This window comes from Talaromyces proteolyticus (assembly GCF_021365285.1).
Source record: "Talaromyces proteolyticus strain PMI_201 chromosome Unknown BGW36scaffold_2, whole genome shotgun sequence".
Taxonomy (NCBI): Eukaryota; Fungi; Ascomycota; class Eurotiomycetes; order Eurotiales; family Trichocomaceae; genus Talaromyces; species Talaromyces proteolyticus.
In genome coordinates this window covers 589,134-605,769 of record NW_025764278.1, presented here as the reverse complement: position 1 = coordinate 605,769, position 16,636 = coordinate 589,134, and the positions used below count along the sequence as shown (strand labels likewise).

The following is a 16,636-nucleotide window of genomic DNA, read 5'->3' as shown; positions in this document are numbered from 1 at the left end:
GCTCAGGCTAGATCTCCACCACCGAATCTCCGCAAAGCAACAATAATAATACTAGCTCTCCTCTCCTCTCACCTTACATCTTCAACAACAAACCTCCACGACCAACACAATTAACACCACAATGGACCCCGACACACCGCCTCCCGGACCCGCTCCCTCCGCATTCAACTATATTCTCTCCTTCATCCTCGTCGGCATCGCCTGGGGCTTCACAACGCCCTTCATTCGCCGCGCCGCAGTAGACTTCAACAAACGCCAAGAACAAACCAGTACAACACAACAGACCGCGGGAAACCAACCCAAAACAATCCTCGGGCGCTTAAAATCTCTTTTCTGGACGGTCGTTAACCTCCTCCGCACGCCGGCGTATGCGATTCCGTTAGTCTTGAATTTGACGGGCAGTGTGTGGTTTTTCCTGCTTGTTGGGAAACATGGTATGCTTTTCCCTTGCTTATGGATGGTTTATATGAATGGAGAAGAGGGACTGATGAGTGTTGGTAGAATTATCGCTTACGGTCCCAATTACGAATTCGACAGCATTTCTATTTACTGTGCTTGGGGAATGGTATGTGGAGCGGAAGGTGATTGCGCGGGAGACATGGTTGGGGATGGTGCTTGTGCTGGGTGGAATAGCGTTGTGTGTGGAGTCGAAGAATCATGTTTAATGGATGATCATTATTTTTTAGATGGAGTTGTTAGTTGTATATAGGTATTGGTTTAGTATAAATCATCGATTCATTCACAGTTGATATCTATCACCAAACTAATTCATACAAGCCGCAGAACAAGCAGCGCCAACAGCATCCAGATACAAAGCACCAGAGTATGGGTATACAGCAGACCCAGACATAATACAAAGATAGGAAAGAAAGCACTGTTTTCATGGCATCATGTCGTGACCCGTACCAGCCCATTATATGATATACTCGATTCGGCCATCACGCCGGAGTTATAACATATACATAGGTGTTGACAGTAGGAAGCAAGAACTAATAAACATTGGATTAAACTCCGCGGAACTAGATTCAACGTTAGCATGTTGCATTATTAAAAAAGGGGTTAATCTTACCATGCGCACAACCAAGAACCACATCGCTCCAAAGAACTTGATAAGAGACAGACCAGCAACACTCCACAAGATGACAGACATGTAAATATTGGCCCGCTTGTTCTGGGCGTCAGTTGCATTGCTGCCGTTGTCAAAAGTTTCCAACCCAGCAGTACTCAGTACAACAGCGCCGAGGGCAAAGTTGCAAAAGATCCAGATCAAGACAACACCACTTCGGAAGCCCTTGTAATAATCCTCTTGTTTCTCTGCCTCGGAGACAATGCGCACTTCCTTTGGCGGTTTGCTAGCAAACGCAGACAATTCGAGATCGTATTGCGCATTCAAATCGCCACTGTCTTGTGGGATATTAACATCGACCTTTCCACCAGGCTTGACATTGGCAGAGGGTAGTTTTTCGGCTTTGTCGTCTCCCTTTGTACCCCATGTAACGTCGTGAGTATTGCAAAATGCATAGACGTTGAGGACATTTGTATATGTTGGTGAAAGTAATATATATTGAATGAACTGTTCTCGTCAGTTTTTTGAAATGGTTGAAAATGAGTGAAAGGATAACTTACGCAAGTGAACATGTGCCAAGGGTCAAAAAAGACTAAGGAAGCAATAAACCACATCACGTATGTTGAAGCAAGTGATACAATGATGGTGAAGAATTGAGAGTTGGTAAATAGATCACTAAAGGTGAAACCATTATCTTTCACATCTTCCTGGATCGACCTGACAGTGACGAATATAGCCGCAAATGTAAGGTAAATCATAACGATCACCCAGAAATAAACCATAGTCATGTACCATTTGTTCGAACCTTGCGGCCGATTGCCTAGAGACAAGATAAAGCATGCCACAAGGGTGGACAGATAGATCCACTCAAAGACGACACCCAAGACTTTACCCGCTGTTCCTAAGAGGTCGGCTGAACCCAGGTACTGTGTTAAGATGTGGAAGACCAAGAAGAAATTACCGATAGCGAACCAGGAAAAGAGCATGTTGATCGTCTGAAAGATGAACTCGAATGCAAGCATGAACTTCCGCATGAAGCTGTGACTGCTCCTGCCGACTTGATAGAAGTGAGCAATTGCATATACAGCTGCGAAAAAACTGCCGTTCAACCAACGACGACGCTGCAGGATGAATTCAGCCATACGGTCAGGTACGTCAGTTTCTCCGTTTGAAGACTTAACATAAGACAGAAGCCAGCGACAGTTACGTTTCGTGACGATTTCAAAGCAAAGAATTCGATCTTCAGCCAAGTACATATTAGCTGTGAAAATTCCAGCATTTGCACCATGCATTTTTTCACCCGCGAAATACTTCTCCAGCGGGCCCTGACCAGTCTTGTCGTTCTGCAAGGCGACATAACGATAGGCCGAGAAAGCACCAGGCAGGACGGAAATGAAACCAAAAGCTGATTCAAGAGGCTTGTCCAGGATGTTACTCATCTTATATTCGAAATTTTGTGCCGCAACAAGCGGGTTGATGAGCTTTTTACCCTTGTCCAACATGACCTTGATCTCACCGCAAGCACCTCCGCACATTGGCTCCAAGTCAAACGCTCGCCAGAGGTGGTAGACAGAATCGCGGCCGGGTCGTGTACCGGCGTCGAGCAAGACACAGATATTTGGATCCAAAACACGACCAAAGGCCTGGAAGAACCACCGATGAGAGTTGATCTTCTTCTGATTCTTCTCTTTCAAACAAAACACCATCTGGACTGGAGTCGCAGATCGTCCTTTGATGCTAACTTGGGTACCCTTCAATTCCAGAGCCAATTGCGTTGTATACTCGTAAATATGGGCTGTCACGTCCTTACCGTTGACTTGTTGCTTGGCGATACCATCCTGATACACACCCAAGGCTGCGAGAACAGCACGCGTGCGAGGGTTGATCTTAGCACGACCATCACTAATAACACAAACCACGATCTTTTTCCAGGCTTCCTTTCCCCACGTCTTGCTGTTGCTTCTCGAACACATGTATTCGATATTCTTGAAGACACCGATCATTGTGCGCGCGAACAAGAATTCGTCTTCATTGTACATGGTAACGACAATAAACAGTTCTGTGTGTCGTGGTTTGGCAAACAGAGTCTGTCGGAGCGTGAATCGCTCGCTGTAGAAATCTGCTGGATCGCAAGTAGCAGCGGAATAGCGCATGTGAGTGAACTCATCACGCTCGGGTGGTTGCGCATGGGGAACTTGATTCAACAGCTTGGGTGGCACAGGGCAATCAAGAACTAAATTTCCACGGAAAAGCTGAACCTCTTTCACGGTTTTCCATCGCCGAATCGGCGCCGGACTCGGAGTTGGCTCAGGTTGTAAAGGAGGGTCATCAGTGTACTCTCCGGGCTGTTGGTAGCCCGGAGGCTCGAATGGGTTTGGGCCGTATGGGTTGTCGGATTGTAAGATTGGAACACGGTCATCTTGGTATGGAGAAGCGTTTTGGGGAGGATAGTTGGCTAGGTCATAATCATCATGAGGAGTTCCTGTTGGCTCGTACGGCTGGGTATAGTAGGCGTCATGATGTTCTTCCGGCCGTAACGTATATTCATGGGGGTAGTTTTGGGGGTAGTGGTCTTCGAATCGCTCATTATGGCCGTAGGAGTTGTTGATGCCTTCAACGGAATACTATGCGCACGTTAGTCGCAGCCTGATCCTATCAATTGATAGGCGTACCGTCGGTTGATCCAGCAACTCATCTGTTGAGGGCATCTGCAGTGGTCGGAACTCGGTTTCATGTTGGTAGGGATGTAATGAATGAGAAGATTGGTTCAGTGGACGCCCGGGCGACGGGGTCCGATTATCGAGATGATGGGGATTCATCGAGGGCGAGTGATTTCCGTCATCTGTATAAGGATCTGTGTAGGGTTTCAGTCAGCACCTGTAGGATAGGTGTCGTGGCGGTTGATGTGCCGAGCTGTGCAATTGCGACAATGATGACCAGTTTCAAAATTATTTTGTTTCTGGATCGACTTGAAAAGGGGTTTGACTAGGTAAACATCGTCTCAAATTCAATAGACTCAGAGGCAACGCAAGCTCGAAGACTTAGCGTTGAGTTCGTCCATCTAGCTAGCTTCGAGTCCTAGTAAACAAATACAGCGGAGCGGCTCATGCAGAGCAGGCAGAGCAAACAGCTTGGGGGACGATATAGCAGAAAGAGAATAGCACTCACCTAGACGATTGTACTGCGACATCTTGCAGCAGCAATAATATGCTTGAAACGCAGCCGAGGAGGAAGCAAAAGTTGTTGCGTAGATTAATGGTCCTTGGGGAAATTACTCTTGGCTGGCACGCAGTGAACGGAACCCGCGATGATTCGTCTAGCTAGGCGGGTCCACGCCGCGCGGTCGATATATGATGATGATCAACAGTAATTTGTATTTGTATGCGACTGTATGCAGATTTTTTGGAGAAAATCAAGTAAAGGCACAGCGCAGGATACTATTCAGAAGCACAATACTGCGCAGTTGTGGACAACGGGTTTCCTCGCAAAATAACAGTGATCGGGCAGGTGAATCAGCACCGCCGTCTGTCAGCGTCCAGTCAGATGTGAAACCCGCATACGTCACTGTCGACTGCGGTTAGGCGTCGGTCCTGTGGCTCTTCTTCTCGGTTATTTAAGACTGTTTGATGCATTTAGTAGTCATATCTAATTAATAAGAGGAGTTATTGGTTGCAAATAATACAAGCATGCAGCTGCTATAATTAGAATGGAGAAAAGGTGCTGCCTTGACCATGGTTGAAGGTTGGCAATGCGGGTTGATTGTCGGGCCAACCATAGAGCAGCCAATCACAGCTCGATTTCGCGCAGCCTTCATGTATGAGCCACAACCGCGCCTCGGCGCTGCATCGCCACTGCAGTCTGCCATGAAGCAGTATCCATTGTATAACGTCTGGTCTTAGTTTCGCTTACGCGCTTGGCGCGATACTGCGAAGAGAAGATATTCGTAGAGACATGTATAGGTATTCATATCTATCGACAGCCAAGCTATAAATCATTGACTTATTTCAATATAAGCCAGAGCTACGAGTGACAAGTCAAAACCCAGATACATAAGCTACGGTCTACGAATGGGCAGCATTGTTCTACAGCACCTACCTCTGCTAACGGGCCATAGCTGTGCGGTACGTGCACTTTGGATCCCATCACAGCAACAAACGTGCCTTGCATATAGAGCAGCACTGGGCGTTTTAACACCATCAGGTATGAGTCTGGAACAACCAGCTCGAATGCACGAGAACGCACATTGGTCTGTTCGGCAATGATTCAATTTTCTAAAGCTTCAAGCTAATTCGATCGAATCATTACCCAGCCACCACGCTGAAACGCCTTTTCCTTGCACTGTCTGATCGTTCCTGCGATCGACATGCTTTTGGGTATCTTGTTTCTTCCTTTCCATATCTCCCCAAATAAAATCAAGCAACAAGCACGATGCGACCACCAACTTCGGTGATCTTGCGCTCGGCTTCCTTGCTGACGTATCGTGCCTTGACAACGACGGGAACGTTGGGTAGACGGCCCTTGCCGAGGACCTTGGCGTAGCCGAGAGCGAGGAGATCAATTACGGGAGCAGTGTCTTTAGGGGCTCCTTCAGCGAGGTATTTGTCCTGGGTCTCTTGAGGAAGGAGGGTCCAGAGCTATCAACCATGAGCAAGCAAGTCCAATATAACGGGCATGCAGCCAAGTACAAACCTTGTCCAGATTGACGGTAGGTTTCCATTCGTGGTTGCGCTGGAGGTGGAAGTGGCGCATACCAACTTTACCAAAGTAACCCGGATGGTACTTATCCAAGTTGGTGCGGTGGTGATGCTGACCACCAGCCATACCACGACCACCGGGGTGCTTGCGGTGCTTTCCTACGCGACCGTGGCCGGCAGAGACATGGCCGCGGCTATTTCTGTCAGCAAATGCGTCAGTGAATTTCAGACAATGGACTGACTGTTTCCTGGTCTTTGTCAAACGAGTAGGCATTGTGGCTGTATGTCTATCGATTCGTGGTGTGAGATTGAACTGTCGTTGCTGTTGAAAGAAAAAGCGACGAGATTTGCCTTGCCGAATTGTTGTGTGATCACATGACACTCTGTCAAACAAGACAAACTGCATAAACAGAGCAAACCCGCTGCCTGCTGTTGCCTATTGCGCACGGACCACTCTAGCCGCCTATATAAACAGCACCCACCCTCGGGTCTTTCAACTCTTTTTCTTTCCTCTCCAGCTCTCTTTGCCGTATGGCTTAGATCAAGTGTAGTATCTGTTCTTTTCAGTTTAATCTCTGAAATTGTTCCGTAGGAACAACATTGATTATACCACAATTTGGACCTCGCAGCTGGGGCCCCTGCGCTCGCGTACGCCTTGCTGCATAGTGTCTTCGGTCTAGCACTACCACCGAGTGACGCAAATCCGCCTTTTTCACTATTTCATCGGTATATCCGATGGGCTGGAGAAGAAGTTTTCTCTTTTCTCTCTCTTGAAGTTAGGTTGTTGGTTAAATGTATATGTACATGTGTACATTCTAGGCTCTGGTGCTTTAGATAGGAGGTTGGCTGAGGCAGTGGCAGTGTTTTTGGCTCTTCGTGTTTGTTCATACAGGTAACAAAGCAACCATATTGAGTGTTTCCATCATTTACATTGAGTCTTCCCATCAGATTATGAACTCAATTTCCCAGTAACCTACTTCCATGCTCCACAATCTCCTGGTTATTAAACACCTTCTGCTCATTCCCATGTACTGCCAAATCCACCATCGTAGCCCCAAGCTCATCGGTTCCCATGATTAGGCTTCCCCACGCAAACTTGGGAATAGCAGCACCAAGCACAGCTCCTGGCTTGACAAGATAAACCGCAAATTCATTCTCGGCGCCATATTCTGCAGCTTCCAAAACCCGTGCTTCTGCTGCGCCTCGCACTCGACGTCCGTTCTGAAAGAACCACAAGCTCCGTTCCTGTTTGGCCTCTTCTGGAGGTGGTTCTGTAAAAGCGCCGCCCAGTTGGACGTATCGAAATGGTTTTGCCAGACTGGAAGGACGGGATTTAATGGTATTGATAAATGTGAAAGGGAATTCAATATCGACTTTCTCGTTCCCGTTGAATGTGCCCAGACACCAGATGGCAGCATCGGCTGTTTGCAGCTCGCTGATAGTAGGTTCGTCGTATGCGGTGAAGTCCTTGACTATTATCACCTTGACTTTTGGGTTTTGAGCCACGTCTTCGATACCTCGGCGCGTGAGAAGAATGATGGAGGTTATTGAGGGATGATTGAGACAATGGGTGAGTACTGCACCACCGAGTCTCCCCGTACTGCCAGACAAAACGACTTTCATGGTGAATTTGGATATCTCCTAATGAAAGATTACTTGTTATCATTGAGCTATTAAATTTCAGGAAAAAGTGTGAAATATGTTGAATATAATGCTTCCTACAGTGATTGTCGAGGGTGTTGAGCTGGATTCCGCATACATCCACCGGGGGCCTCGGACCCGTAGAGATACAACAGGCAGCAAAGCCGCGTAGCACTGGCTGGAATAAGGTGCATAATTATTGTAGGGCTATAAAATGGATCACTAAATGTTGAATGAAAGTTACTAGGGTAGGTCACGATGAAGTCTGTTCATATCATTGGAGCCAAGGTAGTATAAAATAAATCGCTGGGTATCAACCTCTCACCACCTCTATACTGTCTATCTCTTAAACTGAAAGCTGAATTCTTTACATGTCTAATAACAACTTAATTCTCAGGACCTGCCTTCTTTTTCTCCAAATATGCAAGAAACCCCTTCGAATAACCCACGGCCTGCTCGTAAGCGGTTTCAAATCCATGGATTCCGCCATAATATGGGTCTTCGATTTCCTGACCACCGCCGACACGTTTGTTCAGAGTACCGTCCGAATTAAAGTCGCCAAACAATCGCACCTCTGCAATATTCGCGTCCGCCCCTGGCGTTGTCGCAGCCCGCGTGCCTCCCTTCCGGGCCCCAGCAGCCACACTATCGCGCAGCCGCAGGAGGTCCCGCAGATTATACTGGTCCATGGCAAGAATGTAGTCAAATGTACGAAAGTCGTCCTTTGTGACCTTCCGTGCCGCGTGGTTGTAGTCCTTGATTCCATGCGCTCGCAGCGTGGTCATTGTGCGGTAGTCTGGAGGGTCGTTAACGTGGTAGGCGCCTGTACCAGCGGAGTCGATCTCGCCGATTAGGGATGTTCGGTGCGGAGCTGCGAGCGATCTGAAGACACCCTCAGCCATAGTCGAACGGCCTGTAGCTGGTCAGTGTGCATTCGTAGTTCCGTGACTGAAGGGGTTCGATTGCGTACAGATATTGCCCAGACAAACAAAAAGCACCGAAGCTGGTGCGGGGTTTGGTGGGCTTGCCATGTCTGCGCGGGGATAGGACGTTGGAATATAATATATGCAAAGGTCAGGACTAATTTCAGGGTAGGAGGAGTATCAATAACGACAGGAGAAAATTGAAGACAAAGCGAGAACAACACGGTGTCTGGAGTTATGGATAATTGTCGACAGCGAGTGTTATCGATAACGAAGAATCTGTGCCCGCAGCGAATCTCGACGATTCATTGGTCCCCCAGATGGCGGATCCATCCAGGTACAACACGCTAGGCCCGTTTCGTACTTTTTCAAGATGCAGTTTCATTCTAGACAACAAATGTCTGACTGGTATTAACACTCGGTTGGGACTCGCAGAAGATATTGAGGATTAATATTGTAATGTACTTCCTTAAATACTTGAGATACTACTCTCGTGCTGCCTACCATGACTTTGCGTTCACAAATATCTCGATGAATATATGCAGGTATGTCAATAATGACCTAATAATTACCCTTCCATAATGCATGTCAAACGGGCCTTCACCTCTCTTTATGTGTAGAAGCCTAGACTCAATATTCTGCCCAGTCTCTTCAATTTTCTCTCAACAAACCTATCACCCGTTTCATGTCCGTAACCGATAATGAATCTCAAGAAAAAGCATGCGTTCTTCAACCTCATCTGGAGCAATCACGTAATATTATTTCCAAAGCGTCATAATGAAGCTGTCGATGACCTTTGGACTACCGGATACAAGATCGAAGAGAATGTCCACCAGCAAGGCCCAACAGCGTTGACGTCATCCCAAGCATGGGCAACATACGAATGTTACAATCCCAGGTACAGCTGCAACGGAACTATCAAAATCTACATGCAAATACCATACAAAGGAACTGAGAGTGAGCCATGGGAGTCTAGAGCCAAGCAAGCAAGCATATTTCCCAACGACGTAAAAGCTGAACTCAAGGCTCTGATAAGACTGAACCACGCTGGCTGTTCATCTGCTCCACGTCTTCTTAACTGGAAGATGGACAAACAAACTGAAGCAATGCCGGTACCGGGAGGCTATGTGGTCTATATCGTCACAAAACAACTCCTTGGTGAACCCTTGACCAATTTGGCGAAGCTATCTCAGTGGGAGCGAAGATCCATTCTGATTGCCTTCAAAGACGCGTATATGTTCGTTAGTCTTAATTTCAGGCTTATAATAATGAGATAATTGATTAATCTATATAGGGAATGCTATGAATGCGGCATCGTCAGTGATGAGAAAAATAAAAGCAATGTCATATGGAACGAGAAGATGCGGAAATGGTTCGTATATGGTTTCATGCTTGATAACCAGATTATTGAAGTTTGTTGACTTTGCCATTCCTCTTTAATAGCTATATCTTGAGCTTTGCCGCCTCGCATACGGCCATTTTGCGGGATATATGGCAGCCGAATGTTTTGCAACAATGGGGCTTCACTTACAATCTTAGAACACAACCGTGGCGTCCATTTTACCCCAGCGGCTTTAATAGGTGGCCATTTTCATTCTAACAGGCAAGCATGAACTTAGTTACCGGTTTCTGGGATTATTTGTATTCTAGGACTGGTTGAACACAGAAACCTCGTGATTCCACACTTGGGAATATATGCTGGTCGGGGAGCTAGGGTGCATTTTTCTCAGACAAACTCAATACACTTCTAATATTTCCTAACCCGCTAACAGTACAAGGCATGTCTTATGGTACTATAGCGCAAACTCAGTTTCCAAATTGCTCGACCCCAAGAGTTGCATTCAACTGCATGGTCAGGAGATTTTTGCTCGTAATCTCCTCCTTCCGAGAGAGTAGCTCATTCACATCCCATTCAACCGTAAGTACCCTACCATTCAAGAACCGACTTCTTGCTGGATCTGCCGTCAGCCAGACTAGTGTCGCACCGGTGAGCAACGGGTCATTAGTTTGGAATCCAGCTTCCCGAAGCACGGAAGGAAGAATTTCAGTGTCATTCATACCCGGGTTCACTGCGATGGCAAGCACAGTTCCCGGATATGAGGCGGCAACGGTTGTGGTATAGTGGATAATAGCCGCCTTGCTATTGGAATAAGCGGCCAAAAAAGGCCACACACCCCAGGCGCTCGAGCTAGATATATTTATCACTCTTACGGGATCCTCGGCCGTAGCCCACGTTACTGCAGCCTTGAGAAATTGCTGGGTCATTGTGTGAGTGCCTTTGAGATTGACTTCCTGGTTTCACAAAGCACAATTGTTAGCCAGGACCTCTCTACAGAGTTCAATTTCACTTATGGTAGGAACATGAAACTGCGAGCTACTTACAAAGTTTCTGAAAAATACATCAGGATCTTGCTCATGAGGCTTATCACTGTCTGTAGTCTCGACCCCGGCGTTGTTGACGAGAATGTGGACCTGAGGATATCTGGAGTTGATTTCACGCCAGGCTTCGGAGACTTGCTCAACAGATGTAATATCTACACTCAGAGAGAGAACCTCAATTTTTGGATTTATCTTTTTCAGTTCTTCCTCAACACTTCCAAGTTTGGTAACATTGGTGGCGATAAGCACAATAGCCTTGACGCCTGCCTTCACAAAGGCTGGGGCAATACCTCTCGCCCCAATTCCGCGACTAGCGCCTGTCAATACCAGTGTCTTGCCATCGAGAGAATTATCCGCTTTTGTCGGGTCAATTGCGGGATAGACCTCCTGGTAAGCCGTTCTGGTAAACTGGCCTGAAGTAACAATCCAATCTTTGGGAAGGGCAGATAGGTCCGACATAGTGGAGGATCAAAGAAGTTGTCAAATTTGTTACCAGAACGGTATATATATACAATTTATTAAAAATAGCTTGAGTAGAATCTCAATCTTCATGGGTCAGGAGGCATTGAGATGTACTTTTATATTCTCAATGTTGAGCTGAATTGTTGTGATTGGCTGGAGCCTTTTACGAGCAAGAATATTTTATTGGCTGGATTCTACGGCGAGCCGCGTACTACATTTCCCATTGGCCATTTTAAGATTAGTGGTATCCATTTAGTGTTGAAACTCACAGTTTGACATCGCCGTAATTCATCATGCGTCCTTGTCTTATTATTCATTCAGTCATCGGTGGATCGATTAAAGGTCTTGCTATACCTCAGCCTCTTGGACACTGGAAATTTCCGTTGCCAGATTAGGTACAAGCCGGATGCCATTGAAATACCGTAAGCTGCAGAAAAAGATCGATGCCCCCTCGAAGGCAACATTGAATGGCTTAGAAAATGATGCTGCACCATCGAAACGTTCGCGTGCTCGAAAGCCAAAAGTCCGCAGTGGCTGCATGACTTGCAAGATTCGCCGAGTAAAATGTGATGAGGGGAAACCCACTTGCCAAAGATGTAAGTTTACTCTCCGGGCAAACAGGCAGTTTAAGTAGCTGTCAAGGGTCGGCATCACAACATGGCACATTTGACATTAGGCGTACAGGCGAGACATTTGGCTTAAAATGCGACGGTTATACCAACCAATCAGCACGCATATCTGAACCTATCGAGATTTGCAAAGCCGTTCTTCTAGGACGGCCTCTCTTACCCCGTCGGAACCCCCAGTCGATTATTCTTGATCCGCAGGATGCTTTGTATTTTGATCTATTCCGGACCAACTTAGTCGATGATCTTTCAGGCTACTGTTGGTCAGACTTCTGGTCGCACGTAGTACTCTGTGAGAGTATGCAAGACACCTGTGTTCGAGAATCTATACTCGCAATTTCCGCACTTTGGATTGCTGTCACTCTTGATTCTCAGCATTGCAGACCACGGCAGTTGTTAAAGTATCAGTGGACTTCTGGAACCATGTTAAATAGTCATCACGCCACCGCCACAAGCCACTTCATCAAAGCACTTTCATTATTCAGGAACAGAGTCGAAACTGAGCCAAATAGCTTATCTCCGAGATTAGTGCTCATCACGTCAATTCTTTTTATCACATTTGAGATGTTACAAGGCAATACAAAGTCTGCCGACCATCTTATTACAAGCAGCATCAATCTACTCAGGGGAACTCTTCAATTGTATCGGCGAGAGACGGGTTCAATCCGCCTGACACCGTTTGCTGCACATTCTATTAATGATATGGAGGATATAGAGCAGTTCCTCCCTTTTTTATCCATAATGAGTGCATTTACACCGTTCTGCGCATCTCAATCGGCCAATATCGTTCTCTGGGATATCTCAAAGGGCCTCAACCTCCAAGAAACTGGTTATTTCAGCACCACAAAACTTCAAACCCAGTGGAATAAATTCTACACTTGCACTGCTGCTTTTATTGGACACTCATTGGAGATCCAAATGCAAGCTACCACTCCCACACCCGCCCTCAAAACCCGACAGCAGGCTATCCTCGCACAACTTCGCATTTGGAAGAGGGAGCTTGCCTCGCGCTGCTCAGGGGGTGATATTCCAACTAAGCGAACACTGCAGGTTCTTCGAATCCAACACTTGATGCTATGGATATGCGTGTCTTCATGCCTTGATACTACCGAGATGGCCTTTGACGAGCATGAGAATAATTTCCAAATCCTCTTAGAGCGATGTGCCGTGTTTCTGCATGAATCGCGTCCAAGATACCCCTTCACACTCGGCACCTCGGTTTTAAGCGCATTAGGGATAGTGATCGTCAAGTGCCGCGTACATAATATACGCATGATGGCAGCTATGCTACTAAATCAAGTTTCATGGCGAGAGGGTGCATGGGACGCTACATTGATGCTTTATGGAAAACTAGGCGTAGTTTTATTAGAGGAGCAGGCGCAAGCAGACAAAGATCCGATTTCTCCAAATCATCGCTGGACTTGGACTTCTGCCGAGTGTGATATCCAGAACGGGAGGCTCATTGCAAAGTATATGAGGGCCACTCCTGACAAGGCAGGGCAATCTGTCTATACAAAACTGGTAATGAGTCTTGACAATTGTCTCGATGTTTGTTCCGAAATCGGCTGTTTTGTCAATCATGCTTCTGATAGTGAGAGATTGCACACCATGGTATCTGATAAGGAATATAGAACTATGCAGAGACATTCGAAACCTCGTTCATGTTGAATTCCCTCTTTGATTAATTTTGCCCCATCATCGGGGGCCTTCAAATTTACAACATGACTTTTACAGGCAACAACACAATAGCTAAGGTGCTTGTACTATTATGAGATAAAACTAAAAATTATTACACTATAAACTAATGTTATACTATGAAATTGAAATATATAAGACTTGCCGAGATATAAATGCACAAAAACCGCCATTTTGTATGTGTATTGTCGTGGCCGGTGGGTCGTGAAATACGTTACAGCCTGCACGCCGACAACTATCTGTGAGTGCGTGTGTGATAGCCTGGAAGTGGAGGCTAGAAGTCTTATTTTGCTGCCTATGAAGAGGGGTTGCTAATTTTAGGCTCGCTTATTCGCTGAGGCATTGCGGCTGAAATCAGACACGGTTTTCAGCCCCCGACTAGCACAACTGTGTCAGCAGTGGATGTTTTAGAGCATCCGGATTTCAGAAGGGGGCCAAGTACTTATCTTCTCGAGGGACGAAATAATATTAGGAAGTTTTGGCAAGGCATGCCCTTAGGCACCCGTCTTATCACACTACATATAGTGGAAGCCGCCTTAGATGTTCATATCTCCATTAATATTAATAATATTTTCAGGTTCATGTCTCAAGTCAATATGCCTTCTTTGCTAGATATACCCACAGAGCTTCGCGAGGCCATTATCCGGCAGGTCCTCTATAACCATGACACGCCGCCTGAGACTCCCTCCAAATCTAATCGGGTTGATTTCCAAGACATCGACTACTCGGCATGGCGGAATAGTCCGCACGGAATCTATCACGAACAACGCAGCATGCACTGTCCCTCTAACTGTATATCACTCCTCTTGACCAATCAACAACTATCTGCAGAGACAAGGACAGTCATTGACCGCATGAAATCAACAACCTACGTTCTAGACGTCTCTGTTTTGAATGACATGGATCTTTTTCCTACCTGGCTATCGGTTCCATATATCACAAAACGGGTGTCCACACTCTACGCGGATGTACGTCTCTTTGGCCATATCATCTCAGAAGAAGTAGCCCGTCGCCAAGTTGGTGATGGAGGCAACTTAGGATTTCACTGGAGCTTTTATGCCTTGTTGGAGCGATTTCTCCGATATGGGCCAGTCGGTGAAAAGAAAGAAACGTCCGGTAGACCCAAGCCACAATTTAGGAATCTAACCTTCGACGATTATGACGTGACCGTTAAGTTACTTGTTCTTAACTTCAAGTCTGCGGAGCCTGAACTATCGTTTCCGCCGGATACGGTTACTTATCAGGAATGGATATCTCACCATTTCACGCATTTTCTAACTCGAAATCGCTTTCAAACTGATATTGATCTCGAAAGGTATACCACCCGCCCGGAGTGGCCTTCCACATTCCTTGTATCTGAGATCCATTCAATTCTTTGTATGAGTTATCATACTGCGTTTTACGGAAAAGAGCTCTATGAACGGATTGGAACCATTCGCATACTTGTGGATGGGGATTTGAAGCATGAGTTTGACCTCGCGAGTATGCTCGCTAGTTTGCGGTTTACTAGCCCGTCGGAGACGTTTGGTCATGTAAGCGCTGAAAAGCGAATACCTGCATTTTGGAACTGGAAGAAGCAGACACTCGCCAGGCGGGACCAACTAGGATTTCCTGTTGTTTGGCCCGAAGACCCAGAGTTAGCATGAGAATGTAAATACCCTAGGCACATATAAGTCGCCTCACTCTTGGACGCGACACGACGATATTTAGATAGCTGCAAAAATCTGGCGAAGAGTAGCGGACAGATAAGAAGAGAACAAGAAGGATCTGGATGCCCCCTTAACGCGTCGTCTACTGCTGGATGGTGTATAATGATTCTGCCTTGAACCTGGCACATAATAATACCAAACCTTATATAAGAGAGCAATATAAAAATAAAATTTTAGAATATGCAACAGCACTAAAAGCCGATGGTTACGAGAAACAACCCATTATAAAAGCTTTTAGTCGGTCTATGCAACTCTGGCAATCACCTGACTAACTTCAAACAGGACAGTCTTCACATCCAAGCATGCAGTAGTGTAGCCGCTTCCTAAATAGGAAATTGGGCCAAGTCTACTCTTTGTAGGAGCAGGCGCAGCTTAGGGCTAAGGCTAGGGCTGTTATTCACCACTCTTTTGCTTCTTTTTTTGTCTCCTTTCTTTTTCATCTTCGTTACGATTCTATAATTATAAAAACTTTTCGCTGTGTCATTATTGCCTAAACCCGAACACTTTATGGAGAGGTGTTCATTCTCGAGGATGTCGAAATGACGATTAAATCTCGACCATCAGTACCTATATCATTAAAACTCCCAGTCTGAAATTTCAACACATACTGTGTAGAGCGCTATTTGATAAGACGTATACATGTCTGACGCTGTTGACAGAGATGCTACTGGCAGTGGATTACTGTGTACGGAAGCCGGTGGATTAATGATCATTGTATAAATCAATTAATGTTTCGATTATGTCTTTGGAATGCGCTATTGAGTCCCGCCTGTCTTGCCTCATGATTGTGGATTAGCACTTTTTCAAAGTAGCTATTTCTCGACTCTGGCGCTTACGCCAATCTCAGTTTCGACAAGCTCGTCAAGCACTTGATCAAGAATGGCAAGCCGGAGAATATCGACACCAAGTCACGCCTCAGATACGATCACGTTTACATGTTCATGAAGGAGAATGTTGCCGATGCTTGTCTTGAGAAGGGAATCCTCTCACGCCCTAGAGAAGTCGCGAGCTTGAACACCTTTGTCCACATGTGAACACCACCGGTAATCAACTGTATTCCACCGTCCATTCTCTATGATGAGGTCATGATTTAAAGGCCATTACCAAAATCCACCAGCTTTCTCTTTTAAAAATCAACAGTCGTACTAAAGTTGATGGACTTGCTTCAAATATTTCTTCATCTTAAACGTCTCCCATTCAACGGGATCTCACTTCCACCGTACCTTCACTTTCATTTCCCTTAGCAAATTTATAAAGAAGCAATCATTTCAACGTCTGGCACTAATATTAAAATAAATATCATAGACATTGAGAGTGAAATAACATCAAAAAGCAGTATATCATTTCACTCGTTCATCATTATAAAAATGTAACAGCTGAAGCTGCGTCGGATAACCCGGCCGCATGATGTCACCCCGCCTTCAATCAAATAACTTTCCAG

At 46.0% G+C, this 16,636-nt stretch overlaps 9 protein-coding genes across 9 annotated transcripts; 4 read left to right on the top strand and 5 right to left on the bottom strand.

Annotated features, from left to right (window-relative positions):
* Positions 1–79: 79 nt before the first annotated feature.
* BGW36DRAFT_369049 (uncharacterized protein) lies at positions 80–726 on the top strand. The gene is made up of 2 exons (XM_046215072.1): positions 80–434; positions 502–726. Exons 1-2 carry the CDS (start codon positions 122–124, stop codon positions 663–665), a joined length of 477 nt encoding a protein of 158 aa, XP_046076271.1. The 5' UTR covers positions 80–121; the 3' UTR covers positions 666–726.
* A 223-nt stretch (positions 727–949) lies between these two features.
* On the bottom strand, positions 950–3,885 carry BGW36DRAFT_287189 (chitin synthase; the record flags this gene model as incomplete). The annotated part of the gene is made up of 3 exons (XM_046210489.1): positions 950–1,573; positions 1,627–3,690; positions 3,739–3,885. 3 exons carry the CDS (start codon positions 3,883–3,885, stop codon positions 950–952), a joined length of 2,835 nt encoding a protein of 944 aa, XP_046076270.1.
* Positions 3,886–5,478: 1,593 nt separating this feature from the next.
* BGW36DRAFT_287644 (putative 60S ribosomal protein L28) lies at positions 5,479–6,034 on the bottom strand (the record flags this gene model as incomplete). Its single annotated transcript, XM_046210522.1, has 3 exons — positions 5,479–5,700; positions 5,756–5,954; positions 6,003–6,034. The coding sequence occupies 3 exons, from the start codon at positions 6,032–6,034 to the stop codon at positions 5,479–5,481; spliced, it is 453 nt and encodes a 150-aa protein (XP_046076269.1).
* Positions 6,035–6,292: 258 nt separating this feature from the next.
* BGW36DRAFT_369041 (uncharacterized protein) lies at positions 6,293–7,495 on the bottom strand. The gene has a single exon (XM_046215071.1). The coding sequence runs from the start codon at positions 7,381–7,383 to the stop codon at positions 6,718–6,720; it is 666 nt and encodes a 221-aa protein (XP_046076268.1). The 5' UTR covers positions 7,384–7,495; the 3' UTR covers positions 6,293–6,717.
* A 159-nt stretch (positions 7,496–7,654) lies between these two features.
* On the bottom strand, positions 7,655–8,583 carry BGW36DRAFT_369039 (putative low molecular weight phosphotyrosine protein phosphatase). Its single transcript, XM_046215070.1, has 2 exons — positions 8,372–8,583; positions 7,655–8,314 (listed from the first exon to the last, which is right to left on the bottom strand). Exons 1-2 carry the CDS (start codon positions 8,430–8,432, stop codon positions 7,788–7,790), a joined length of 588 nt encoding a protein of 195 aa, XP_046076267.1. The 5' UTR covers positions 8,433–8,583; the 3' UTR covers positions 7,655–7,787.
* Positions 8,584–9,025: 442 nt separating this feature from the next.
* Positions 9,026–9,745, top strand: BGW36DRAFT_422817 (uncharacterized protein; the record flags this gene model as incomplete). Its single annotated transcript, XM_046219759.1, has 2 exons — positions 9,026–9,561; positions 9,619–9,745. The coding sequence occupies 2 exons, from the start codon at positions 9,026–9,028 to the stop codon at positions 9,743–9,745; spliced, it is 663 nt and encodes a 220-aa protein (XP_046076266.1).
* Positions 9,746–10,130: 385 nt separating this feature from the next.
* BGW36DRAFT_354676 (uncharacterized protein) lies at positions 10,131–11,162 on the bottom strand (the record flags this gene model as incomplete). The annotated part of the gene is made up of 2 exons (XM_046213551.1): positions 10,131–10,616; positions 10,707–11,162. The coding sequence occupies 2 exons, from the start codon at positions 11,160–11,162 to the stop codon at positions 10,131–10,133; spliced, it is 942 nt and encodes a 313-aa protein (XP_046076265.1).
* A 409-nt stretch (positions 11,163–11,571) lies between these two features.
* Positions 11,572–13,459, top strand: BGW36DRAFT_354675 (uncharacterized protein; the record flags this gene model as incomplete). The annotated part of the gene is made up of 2 exons (XM_046213550.1): positions 11,572–11,761; positions 11,787–13,459. 2 exons carry the CDS (start codon positions 11,572–11,574, stop codon positions 13,457–13,459), a joined length of 1,863 nt encoding a protein of 620 aa, XP_046076264.1.
* Positions 13,460–13,974: 515 nt separating this feature from the next.
* BGW36DRAFT_403685 (uncharacterized protein) lies at positions 13,975–15,258 on the top strand. Its single transcript, XM_046218905.1, has 2 exons — positions 13,975–14,136; positions 14,201–15,258. The coding sequence occupies exon 2, from the start codon at positions 14,260–14,262 to the stop codon at positions 15,130–15,132; it is 873 nt and encodes a 290-aa protein (XP_046076263.1). The 5' UTR covers positions 13,975–14,136; positions 14,201–14,259; the 3' UTR covers positions 15,133–15,258.
* Positions 15,259–16,636: the final 1,378 nt, after the last annotated feature.

Excerpts from the sequence above, each read along its gene's own strand:
- BGW36DRAFT_369049 (XM_046215072.1), top strand. The coding sequence starts at position 122 with ATGGACCCCGACACACCGCCTCCCGGACCCGCTCCCTCCGCATTCAAC. Across the intron at positions 435-501 it reads CCTGCTTGTTGGGAAACATG|AATTATCGCTTACGGTCCCA; the intron begins GTATGCTTTTCC and ends GAGTGTTGGTAG.
- BGW36DRAFT_369041 (XM_046215071.1), bottom strand. The coding sequence starts at position 7,383 with ATGAAAGTCGTTTTGTCTGGCAGTACGGGGAGACTCGGTGGTGCAGTA.
- BGW36DRAFT_369039 (XM_046215070.1), bottom strand. The coding sequence starts at position 8,432 with ATGGCAAGCCCACCAAACCCCGCACCAGCTTCGGTGCTTTTTGTTTGT. Across the intron at positions 8,315-8,371 it reads TGTTTGTCTGGGCAATATCT|GCCGTTCGACTATGGCTGAG; the intron begins GTACGCAATCGA and ends GACCAGCTACAG.
- BGW36DRAFT_403685 (XM_046218905.1), top strand. The coding sequence starts at position 14,260 with ATGCACTGTCCCTCTAACTGTATATCACTCCTCTTGACCAATCAACAA.